Consider the following 12,595-nt stretch of genomic DNA (forward strand, 5'->3'; position numbering starts at 1 on the left):
TTTCGGTCTTCAATGTTCGATTCCAACGCTCGACTATCGTTGCTTTCAATACACTGTATGTCGAGTAATGATTTATTCCATGCTTTTCCATAAGCGATTGGAAATCACTATTATAAAATTCCTTGCCATCGTCGGTCTGTAGATTTTTCGGACATCTCCCACTCTTCAGGATTTTCAGCAATGCAGCTGTCACTTCCTTGCCTGACTTGGTTTTCAAGGCTATTGCCCAGCCATATTTCGACAATGCATCAATAACTGTGAGAATGTAGTGGTAGCCTGCGTCTGTATAGTTTCTCATATCCACCAGGTCTGCTTGCCAGAGGTCATCGAAGCCTCGTATTATTACCCGTCTACGTAAAAAATTCCGTCTGGCAGGCACATGCAACTCTTCTACCAATTGTTTCTTCTCCTCACTTCCCATGACCATTCCACTACGTGTTATGTTTACACTAGCTCATTAATCACTGGCGGCAGTATAAGTTTCTTTAGAGCATAATTCCAATCATCTTGTCTTTTCTTCTCAATGGCAGTCGTGATTTCCTCTTTTTGGAGCTCATTAGAGAAATAATCTGAAACAATTTCAATCTAGCATACACGTCTTTCTGTAATACTTCAACTTTTCGAACCAATTTATTATCAATATAATCAACTTTATCATTCAATTGATTAATTCTTTCACTTATATCATCATTTTTTCATTAATTTCATCAATTTCATCAGTTTTTTTCAACAAAGTTGTAACTTTTTCCTCAAGGTGGTTACAGTTTAGGTAATAGTGAGTTAGTTTTTCAATGTATTCAAACAATTCCCTCATTAAGCTATCACGTACAGTCATCGAATTACGTAACAGAGCAGCCATATTCACCGCACTTGTCTCATCCGTAACATCACATTCTAAGTTTGAAATTATTTTCTTCTTGGCATTAAATGCATTCTTTTGTTTATCAAACTTTAACGTATCATTGTCAATTTTGTGGAAATAATTTCTCACTTTACTGGTATTGAAACCAGCCCCAAATTTATTTATTGTCATATTGAAGTAGCACGTTGAACTGAGAAAATCTTGAAACTGCAATCTCTTTTATATAGAATAACGCTTTCTTCTCTTATTTAGGTCCTGTCAATTTATAACTATTATGCTCGATTTTATCATTCAATTTTTCGATTCTTTCATCAATTTCATCGATACGTTTTTTCAACAGAGTTGTAATTTTTTCCTCAAGAATTTCACATTTTAATACATATTCACTCAGTTTCACACTATATTCATTCATTTCTTTTGTAAAGCTATCACGCAGAGGTGTCAAATTACTCATCAGAACACTGATATTCACCGCACTTGTCTCATCAGTAACATCAGATCCCAAGTTTGAAATTATTTTCTTCTTGGCATTAAATGCATTCTTATGTTTATCAAACTTTAACGTATCATCATCAATTTTGTGGGAATAATTTCTTACTTTACCAGTATTGAAACCAGCTCCAAATTTATTTATCGTCATAGTGAAATAGCACTTTGAACTGAGAAAATCTTGAAACTGCAATCTCTTTTATAAGATGATACCTTCTTCATGGAGCTCCTCAATTATTGACTGTATCTCATTATGGTGATTCGTATGACCAGCAGCAGATGATGCAATTAAAAGTTTTAATCGCTCCACCAGTTCGTTTAGATCGTTCCAATGTACATAGCTCACTGGATTATTATTAACACGCATATATCCCTTGCCTTGTACAAGTTTTGTCTTCGATGGAAATAATTCAATAATTATTTTCTTCCATTTATGGCCCTTATTCCCACGAAGCTTTCCTGTACTAATGTTATCTGCTCTATGCACATTAGTTTGAGAAAGAATACTTTTATAAGTATTGTAACCTGGGTGTCACAAATAATCAGAAACACTAAAATATTGTCTGTGGAAACCACTTTATTCCACGAAATCTCAAGGAGGGGGCCTCCCGCGATGCTCACGCACACTTATTATACGCGTATACACTGTTTTTTCGGGTTCTCACTCGGGGAATGCTGGGAGGGAATTATTCGGGGGCGGACTAAAAAAGGGGGAAAGGGGTGAGCAGGGGTAGACGAGGAAAGAACTTGAGGGAACACGGGGACAGGGAAAGCTCGAGGGAAAGCACGGCAGCGACCACTCCGACCACGATCTCCAAACTCCACAAATCCCACGTCGGAACCACTTAATACTCCGAAGAAGGGGCCCGTATTTAAAAGACGAAGCTCCATTCAAAGTACGGCGACGACCCTTCTGTTTCTCTTACACAATATATGAGAGAAAGCTCGGCACGGCGAACAGTTCTAACTGTAGAACAGAAGTGGCCCGGTCCTTGGTTCTTCGTTCGTCCGGGGCCCCGGGTCCTTTTCCTAATTCCTAGGATTTCATTATTCTTCAGGGCAACAGCGCATGCTCTCGATCTATCAGTCAATTATCACCTATCAAATTGACTGGGATCCGCATTCGCACTGTTCCCTGGGTTTCGTAGCGTCTCGGCTATCCGTGTCGTCTGCTTCGTAGCTTGGTGAGGTCCGGGCGGGGCTCTGCGGTGCGGGGTCGGCGAGTAGTGGTCGGGGAGTCGGGCGGTCGGGGAAGCGGTAGCCGTGGCGCGGGGATAGCGCGGGCACGGGAGATCGCAGCTCGGCGCGCTAGCGGCGCGGCGCGGTAGGGGAAAGGAGTGGGTGGGGCGCTCAGCGGGGACTTGCGATGAGGGGACGGTAGGAGCGTCGCGTAAACAGTCGCGCTCAGCGGGAAGGTTAGAGTGAGAGGGAATCATGGGCGTTTGGGCATGGGAGCGTAGAGGATAGGAGAACAACAGTTTTCAAGCTCATGTTGGAGCAGAGGAGACTTATGAGTACTAGTTTTAGCCTGAAATAAAATATTCTTAATTTCTATCATACTATTTACACCTAATCCTACAAACATTCGCCCAATTCCCAATCATACCATTTCCTAAAAACATCTACTCTCCTTCCGTGGTCGACACTTACAATATTCCTACATCGGAAAACTACATCGTCGCTCCACGGAAGGTTCATCAGGCTACACACACACATACACATTCATACCGGTGGGATCGCAGGAGGCGCTAAGGGGGACAGGAGAAACTAAAAGACCTATGCATTTCTGTAACGTGTATTCTACCACGTTACAACTCCTCCCCACTTAGCTCGGACCTCGGGGGGGGGGGGGGGCAATCGGCTTGACACTTATCTAAGCTATACTTAACTATTCTTATTCTAGTGAGGCATCGACGAGAGGGATCCCCTTAGACAATTTTCTTAATTTTCTATAAAAACCCCTACTATAGGGTGCGAGCGGGGTGGGGAGAACAATGTACAGGGGGCAATATACTTAGAACTACTATATACAAGGTGGTTTTCTGGAGGCCGTAGCCTCTGATTCTATACAATCTTATTTTTATGGCGTCTTACGCCTTTACTTGTTCTTGGACTCTAGCGCCGCTGCGCTAGGTCCAGGCTGCCGAGACCGAGTAGCCAATTACACAAATTTTTTAAGTGTCCTATTGGACAGAAGGGAGAATCAGTGGGGTCGTCCACCGATCCAATACTTAAAGATAGTATCCTGTGATACTAAAGAATAAAATTAATACAGGGGCCACGACTTAGGGGACGGGAGGGGCGAATTCATGCGCGGCGCGGGAACCGACGAGTGCTAGTTCGCGAAAGAGACAAAACCGATTGCTGCAACCCAGACGCTGGTCGCGCAACTCCAATCACCGCACGCTCACTCACAACAAGAAAATAAAGAAGAATTAAATGTTTGGATCTTACCTGGACAGCGTGGCCGGCGATGAGCTTCTGGTTGGAGAAGTGGGAGGCATGCCTGGAACCGGGGGGCTTTGCCCCAACCGGGATATCACTCCTATTAATTAATTGGCTTGTCCAAAGCCGCAACAGCTCGAATCGGGGAAAGGGGGGTGGACATTCGCGAACTAGAATCTATATATGGATGGGACATGCGCTAATTTCCGGAATTTATTGAGACGGACGGTACGAGAATTCTAGCCCCCGGAGGAGATTACTAAGCCGCGGCTCGATGCTTCATTTCCCGGGCGACCTTCGAGGCCGATCATACACGATACATCCCGCTATAAGCGCCTTATTGTCCTCATCCTCATCTGAAATTTACTAAAGATCATTGTTCTAACGACGGTGGCGTAATCAGGGCCTATTGGCGGGGTCGTCGGGGAGGGCCTGGATTTGGGGCAGACGGGGTAGACGTGGCAGGGAGGGCGAGGACGTTACGGGGCGATCGGGGCAACTAGGGGCAGCGGGGAATAACGGGGAGTGCAGGAGGATAGACACATATAGGACAGACAACCCTTAAGGTGGGGGCTGGCGGGGACAACAATGAGGGCAGGTGTGGGTGGACACCCCCTCCCAGCCACACCGGTGGCAGAAGAGGATGCGGTTGGGGAGCGGGCACTCTTGGAAGGTATGCCCGCTTCCCCCGCAAGCCCAACACCCCGGCTGATGCGGCAAGCGGGAGGGGGTGCGTCCAGCCACCACGCTGCTATAGGACGGGGGAGGGACGGGGAGCGGGAGCGGGAAGGGAATGGACGGGAGAGGATCGGAGGGAAGGATAGGTGGTGGAGGAGGATGGGACGGCTTGAAGGGACAGGAGGGGAGTCATGGGACTACGGGGAGGGCTTGGCTGGGACAGTTGGGAAGGAACGGGGATGTTGAGGGACATGAGGGGAGGGATCAGGGAAGGGGCAGGGACAAGGCGGCGAGGGGAGGCTCGGAGGGGCATGGGAGGACGGACGGGGACGGTGGAAGGAAGGAATAGGGGACGGGGAGACATGGAGGCAGCGGGCGGGCGGAGGAGAGAACCCGTGGGGATGGGAGGAGAAGAGGTGGTCGAGGGACGGAACGGGGGAATGGGCGGACGGGAAGACGGGGGACCCGCATGACGGGGAAGGGAGGATGGAATATGACGGGGTGACGGGGGCAATTCGGGGAACAGGGCACGACGGGAGGGACGGTGGAAGCTGGTGGAGGGTGTAGGGGGAGGGGGATCCAGGGAGACGACGGGGGCAATCGGGGCGGCAGGAGCAATGAGGTCGGCGGCCCCCAATTCCAGATGTCGGGGACGGCGCGGAGGGGCCAGCGCCCCCAGGGATTTTTCAATCTCCCGGACTGCGGTCCGGGCCTCCCTCCATTCCTCCGCGGTGGGGCGCCGGTAACTCCGCGGCTTAGCCGCCTCCCGCATCGACTGGTGGAGCTTCCGGCGAAGCTCCTCCGTGATCGGCGGGAGGGGCTGGAGACCGCCGGCCTCGACACCGGAGTCCGCGGGGGGGCTGAAGATATCGGGGGTGGGCTCGAAAGGGGCGTAGGGGCTAAAGGGGGTCGGGGGCGATGCGGTCAGGGACTTGGGTGGGCTCCCGGGCGGAGCGCGACCCTCCCGGCCCAGCATCCTCCTGGGTCCAACTCGTTGGTGCGGTAACATCCTGAAACGGAGCAAAATACAAGTTAGTATTAGTTTTCTCCGGGGGGGGGGGGGTGCTAGACGGGGCAGGTCGTTCGTGGCTGGGGGCATCGTGGCAGGGCGATCAGGGGTGCGTTCAGTACGGGTTCATCGGGGTTCGCCGGGCGGCGGGGGCAGTTACGGTAGTTCTAGTGGTACGAGGGACAATACTAGAAGAGAAAATTTGCTGCTGCCAAGTTGGAAGATCATCGACGTTTCGGACCAGCCTGGGCGAGTCGGAGTCGGGGGTTTCTTAGGGGTGGCTGGGAAGGGACTCGGGGTCGTAAATGAATCGGTGATCGGGGAGGAATAGGAGGTAGCGGGGGAGAAGATCGGGGCGGTATAGGCGGGGGACTTCGGGGCGGTATGGGGGGAGGACGTTGAGGCGGCTCGGGCACCGGCGAGGGCTCCCTACTGGAGCGCAGTCCTGCCGGTCTCGTTCTTTTCCTGCGCTGATTCTTCGGTCCTGTGGTTGGTACTGGGGGAGAGACGGGGGTGGGCGATTCGGTCGGGGTGGGTGAGTCGGGGGAAGCTGCGTGGTAGGGTTTCAAATCCTTGACATGGACTCGCGGTACTAGAGTACCATCTTCACCCTTAAGTTGGTACACGGCGGGGGATAGGACTGTCTCCACGGTATAGGGACCGATAAATTTAAGGGCGAGTTTGGAGGTGAAACCCTGGGTGCCGGACGAGAGTACATAGTACTTCCGCAAGACTTGGTCGCCCACCTGGAATGTGACGTCCCGTCGTCCTTCGTTGTATCGGGCAGCTTGGCGTAGAGTGGCCTCACCGAGGTTTTTCTTGACCAAGTCCCGCAAGTGTCCTAAATTACGCACTCTGTCGGCCCAGGTTACCGTGTCTCGGGGCTCGTACGTGGTCGGGGAGGGCTCTTTCATTAGGGTCTTAATCGGGAGGGGGTGGCGGCCGAAATTGAGGAAAGCGGGGGAGAATTGGGTGGAGCTCTGGGTGGACGTGTTTAACGCGAACTGGAGGGCTTCTAATTTTTTGTCCCATTCCCTGTGATCTCCGTCGACGTACATCGCGAGCATTGTTTTAAGGGTACGGTTAACGCGCTCGACGGGGTTGGATTGGGCATGGTAGGGGGGGTGGTGATCTGGGTTATTCCGTACGCTTCCGTTAGGGCCTTGATGTCCTTGTTCACGAATTCCGTGCCGTTATCTGTAAGGAAAAACGTCGGACAACCCCAGCGATGAACGATAAGAGAGGAGAGGGCCGAGGCAATGAATTTCCCGTCCGCCTTCCGCAGAGCTTTCAATTCGACGTACTTTGTGAAATTGTCCTGAAAGACCAAGAGATATTTGTTTTGATTCTTACTCTGCGGAAGGGGCCCCATTATATCGGCAGCTACCAACGTCCATGGTTCCTCCACTACTCGTTCACGCATCAATCCCGGAGGGCCTTGGGTGGAATGTTTGTGGGTTTGGCAAGGGCGGCAGGTCCGAATATACTTCACAACTGAGTGGTATATTCCGGGCCAGTAAAAACTTTGAGCAAGGCGGGCATAGGTCTTCTCTATTCCTAAGTGGCCTGACTGGGGAGGATCGTGTGCATCGCTGAGGGCTCTGGGGCGGCTTTCGGGGGGCAAAACTAATTTCCACGCATTCGTGTCTTCTAAGGCGGGTTCGATTAGGGGGTTAGGCCGATGATAATATAGTTTATCTTCCTGGACTCGCCAGTCGGGGTATTTCCAAGGGGCTTCGCGGACGTTTTTTATCGGGTGAGGTACCAATTGTTTTGGGAGGATCCGATGGTGGCAAGGGCAGTGGTCAGGGAGGGGTACATACGGGACAGGGCATCGGGGACGACGTTAGCTGAGCCTTTGCGATGTTCAATGGTCATGTCAAAGGATTGCAAGGCCAGCGCCCAGCGGGCGAGCCTTCCGGTGGGATCGCGCAGCCTCTGCAACCACCGCAGACTACTGTGATCAGTTATTACGCGGAAAGCCGTACCCTCGATGTATGGACGGAACTTTTTTACGGCCCACAAGACCGCCAAACATTCTTTTTCCGTGGTCGAATAGTTCCTTTCTGCGGGGGTTAGCACTCGGCTCGCGAACACCACCGGAAGCTCCGCTCCCTGGCTTACTTGGGTTAGGACCGCACCGATCGCAGAGTTGCTGGCATCGGTCTGGAGGATGAAGGGTTGGGAAAAGTCGGGGCGAAGGAGAACGGGGTTGGAGGACAGGGCGGACTTCAGGGATTCAAAGGCAGTCTGTTGGTCATTCTCCCACTGCCAAGGGGCATCCTTCTTCAATAATTGGGTCAGGGGAACCTTGAATTCGGAGAATTTGTCGATAAATCGGGCGTACCAGCCCACCATTCCTAGGAAGCGTTGCAATTCTTTGACAGTTCTCGGGGCAGGGTACTTAAGAATCGGGGCAGTCTTTTCCGGGTCCACTCTCAAGCCGTCTTTGTCGATTATATATCCCAGGTAGCATACCTGTTGGCAGCACAATTCGCTCTTCTCTGGGTTTACTGTGAGATTCGCGGCCTTCAATGCCTTCAACACGGCTTCCACGTATTTTGCGTGATCTTCAAAATTCTCATTTACGACGATGATGTCGTCTAAATACGCAAAAACGTGGGTAGACCATTCCGGGCGTATTAATCGGTCCATCAGGCGTTGAAAAGTGGCGGGGGCGTTGGTGAGACCGAAGGGCATGCGGGTGAATTGAAATAGGCCAGCTCCGGGGACGGTAAAAGCGGTAATTTCGCGGGAATCGGGGTCAACGGGGACTTGAAAGTAGGCCTGGCTCAGGTCGAATTTGGTGATATACCGGGCAGTGCGTAGTCCATCTAAAATGGCATCTATATTGGGCAGGGGATAAGCGTCCTTTTTCGTCACTCGGTTTACGTCTCGGTAATCGATGCAGAAGCGGAATTTTCCATTGTTCTTCTTAATAATCACAGGACAGCTACTCCATGCGCTACTGGACGGTTCTATTATTCCAGCGGCCAGCATGTCCTGGATTTCCGAGTGAGCGACTTTGAGCATAGCGGGGGAGAGGCGACGGGGACGTTGTTTGATGGGAGGATGGCCTTGGACGTCAATTCGGTGGGATGTAAGGGGAGTAGGGGGGAGGGCTTGGTCGGTAGTGGGCATGAAGGTTCGGCACAGGGATTGCAAGGTCTCTTTTTCGGACGGGGTAGGGTCTATCAGGGCTAGGCTGGCAAGGGTGAGGTTCACTAGGGGTTCGGTGGGACCAGAGGGACGGAGGGGTCGGGGAGAGGAATTCGGGGTTCTCCAAGTCAGCTCGGCGAAGTCCATGGTGATTTGCAAAGCTTCTAGGAAATCCACTCCCAGGATGCAGTCATATCCCAAGGCCTTGCACACTCGAATTACTAGAATCTCGTCCTGGTCGTCCAGTTGGAAGCGGACTCGGGCTTCTCCCTGAGCCGGTTTCACGGCTCCGTTAGCCACTTGGATGTAGGCGGTGATTGGTCGTAGATGATTCTTCAAAATTTCGCCTAGTCGACGTCCGAAGTAAGAACGGGCCGCTCCACTGTCCAAGAGAGCCGGGAAAGTGTGTTGGCCAATCCGGAGCGTTAAAAAATATCGGGGGTCCTGTTCTAAGGGGGTCGCGGGGGAGAGTTCGGGGAGGGAATCGACAGCGTTTCGGGGACTCTTGGGGGGGATGGTTAAATCGCCGAGTCCTAGCGATTTCCCTTCTGTTCGTTTCCCTGAAGCTTGCGCGTTTTGCAGTTGGGGCAGATCTTCGTGTATGTGCCCATCTGTCCACAGCTATAGCAAAATTTCCCACGAGGGTGTGGGCACATCAGGAACCGATGTCCAGGCTGGTGGCAGTTCCAACATGTGTCTGGAGGGGGGCGGGCTTTCTCCATGTCCGGGTCTCCGGTGGCGGGACTTCCAGGGAGGGGTAGATTTGGGTCTAGCGGGGCGGTCGGGAGCGGGGGAGGGGTTATTTTACTCAGGGACTTTACGGTTCTTTCAGGTTTGGTTTTGGAGGGTTTAGCAGTAGGGGCAACCGGCAGGGAGAGGTGACGGGTAGGGGGAGGGCTGGGAGGAAAAGTGATTTTGGGTTCATGTCCTTGAACTATGGTTAGTTCGGCTTGGACTGGAGCAGCGGGATTGCGGGGGTTGGTGACATAGTTATATGCTTCGGAAGGGAAAAGGGAGACGGACGGGTGGGGAGGGGCAGGATGTTTGGAGCGGTCAGCTAGTCGTCGTGTATCCACTCGATGACACTCGATCAGCAGGTCTTGAAAACTCCTTAGTCCTTCCCGGGCGATCTTCTGGCGGTAAACGGGCAGCAGGTTGTGGTAGGTCATGTCTAATTGGTGTTCCAAATCCATCGGGGGGTCCATTCTCTCCAAGATCTTCCTTATCTTTATCAAGAATTCAAGGGGTCGTTCCTGGGGGCCTTGCGTCCTGGCTTCTGCTTCTCGTCGAATAGCGTGGGCGGGGTGAGAAATGGCAAAGGTCCTGGAAAACGCGTCGAGAAAATCGCGGTATCGAGTCCATGAGGGGCTTTCGAGTCGGTACCAGCTCAGGGCGGTACCGGCAAGGGCAGCGGGGAGGGCACGAAGGACGGCATCTTCCGTCAATCTTCTTCCTCTAATCAATTCGTTCAGTTCGGCTAAGAATTCCCGTGAATCCTCGCCGAACTGTCCCGTCAAAATGGGCATATACTTGGTCAGACTGTCCCACGCACGCATCTCCGGGGTGAGGGTTTCGGAAAATAGGGAGAGTTCAGATTGGAAAGGGTCCAGGTTACGAAGGGTAGTGTTTGATAGGGGTAGGTTGGGTCGGGCAGGGGTAGAAGGAGGTGGGGGGGAGACGAGAGGCTCTAGACTCTGCGTTGAAACCTACTGGGTATGAAGCTTGGCGTGCCATTGGCGGCGCCGCTTCATGCTGTTTCGGTCCGTGCAATCTAGAGTGGTGAGGGGGGTGAGGGGTGGTCGGACGGGACGGGGCCATAGTATAAGTACTATGTAAAATCGAGGCTGAATTCCAAAGAAACTGAGGATTGCGGGGGAGGGGGGTGGAAGGAGGGGGGGGGGTTGAGGGGTAGAGCGGTAGGATGTAGAGGGTGGATGCGTTGACAGGGTTGTGGGCAGTCTGTGGGGGGCTGGCACACGATCCTGGTTGCGAGAAACCTGTAAACGGGGGGGCTTGGGCGGTAGGGGAGGAGGGTGGTCATCGGCGGGGGCTAAGGGTACATTTTCATATCTGGGCGCGGAAGTACCTGTAAACGAAAGGGGGTGGAAGGGGTTCGACCGATGTGGCGGCGCAGTCCATGCCGAATCCTGAAAACACGAAGAATTTTCGGCAATGGTCGTCGCGACCGGAGAGGAGAAACTAACCACGGGCCGACGGGGTTGGCGGGTAGAGCGGTGAGGGGTGGGCGGAATTTCTTCTAAGGACAAATCTATTAATTGGGGTTCGCGGGGTTGGGTCGACTCGGGGGGTACAGTAGAAGCGGGGGAGGGGGGGGTGGGGGTTGGTTCGGTTCGGGGGTAGCGGGGGTAGCAGGGTTAGCCGGGGTAACAGGGGTAGCAGCAGGGTCCAGTATCTGGTCACTCGGGGGTAGATCATAATCAGCTGAAAACGTCAAAGTCGAAGGGGGTAAACTAAGGGGGTCCGGCGCGAGCATCGAATCCCAATAATAAGAATCCCCGCTAATTTCACTGTCGAAGGACTCGGTTTGATTCCCCGCGGCCCTTACGTCCATGTCCATCTCCCAGGGGATGGACATGTCACCGAAAAAATACCGCCGACGAAACCTGAAAAGTCGATCGCGAAGAGCAGGGGGGGAACCGGTTAGCTCGAGCCCGTACGAACGTAAAATTAAAAGTACGACCTGTAAAGGGAGGACACGGACCACGTCGCGATAATTATTTAAGAGGGAATCGGAAGGAGAGGGAATACTGAAGCTCATCACCTACCTTATTTCGCCGACCAGGTAATCCCAGCTGTCCAAATCCGGGGGGGGGGGCGTCGGGTCTGGCGGTGGTGGCGGTGAGCGGCGGCGGCGAGAGACGGCGGCAGCGGCGGGTCGGTACGGCAGGGCAGGGCAGGGCAGCAGAACGGGCGACAGTTTCAAAATTCAAAATTTTCAAATTCACTAAGTCACTTCTCAAAACAAACAAATCCAAAAATATAGCACTCGTCCTGTCACCCGCGACACGACGGAGCGCGGGAACTCGAGGTGGAAGCAACGGTCGCCCTGGGGGGAGGGGAGAGGGAAAGGAAAACCGTTAAAGAGCGAGAAACCGAAAAAACCCGTACACTCGCGGGCAATTGAGCACTCCACTCGCGGCGGGGTCCCACGTTGGGCGCCAATTTGTAACCTGGGTGTCACAAATAATCAGAAACACTAAAATATTGTCTGTGGAAACCACTTTATTCCACGAAATCTCAAGGAGGGGCCTCCCCCGATGCTCACGCACACTTATTATACGCGTATACACTGTTTTTTCGGGTTCTCACTCGGGGAATGCTGGGAGGGAATTATTCGGGGGCGGACTAAAAAAGGGGGAAAGGGGTGAGCAGGGGTAGACGAGGAAAGAACTTGAGGGAACACGGGGACAGGGAAAGCTCGAGGGAAAGCACGGCAGCGACCACTCCGACCACGATCTCCAAACTCCACAAATCCCACGTCGGAACCACTTAATACTCCGAAGAAGGGGCCCGTATTTAAAAGACGAAGCTCCTTTCAAAGTACGGCGACGACCCTTCTGTTTCTCTTACACAATATATGAGAGAAAGCTCGGCACGGCGAACAGTTCTAACTGTAGAACAGAAGTGGCCCGGTCCTTGGTTCTTCGTTCGTCCGGGGCCCCGGGTCCTTTTCCTAATTCCTAGGATTTCATTATTCTTCAGGGCAACAGCGCATGCTCTCGATCTATCAGTCAATTATCACCTATCAAATTGACTGGGATCCGCATTCGCACTGTTCCCTGGGTTTCGTAGCGTCTCGGCTATCCGTGTCGTCTGCTTCGTAGCTTGGTGAGGTCCGGGCGGGGCTCTGCGGTGCGGGGTCGGCGAGTAGTGGTCGGGGAGTCGGGCGGTCGGGGAAGCGGTAGCCGTGGCGCGGGGATAGCGCGGGCACG

The 12,595-nt window shown here is 52.8% G+C and overlaps 1 protein-coding gene across 1 annotated transcript; it reads right to left on the reverse strand.

The window, feature by feature from the left end:
* Positions 1–5,707: 5,707 nt before the first annotated feature.
* On the reverse strand, positions 5,708–11,238 carry LOC136774929 (uncharacterized). Its single transcript, XM_066729403.1, has 7 exons — positions 10,955–11,238; positions 10,847–10,899; positions 10,737–10,789; positions 9,283–10,336; positions 7,307–9,235; positions 6,572–7,217; positions 5,708–6,518 (listed from the first exon to the last, which is right to left on the reverse strand). The coding sequence occupies exons 1-7, from the start codon at positions 11,236–11,238 to the stop codon at positions 5,708–5,710; spliced, it is 4,830 nt and encodes a 1,609-aa protein (XP_066585500.1).
* Positions 11,239–12,595: the final 1,357 nt, after the last annotated feature.

This window comes from Prorops nasuta, unplaced genomic scaffold (genome assembly GCF_024137725.1).
Source record: "Prorops nasuta isolate Cenicafe-Biocafe unplaced genomic scaffold, Cenicafe_Pnas_1.2 PNAS00007, whole genome shotgun sequence".
NCBI lineage: Eukaryota > Metazoa > Arthropoda > Insecta > Hymenoptera > Bethylidae > Prorops > Prorops nasuta.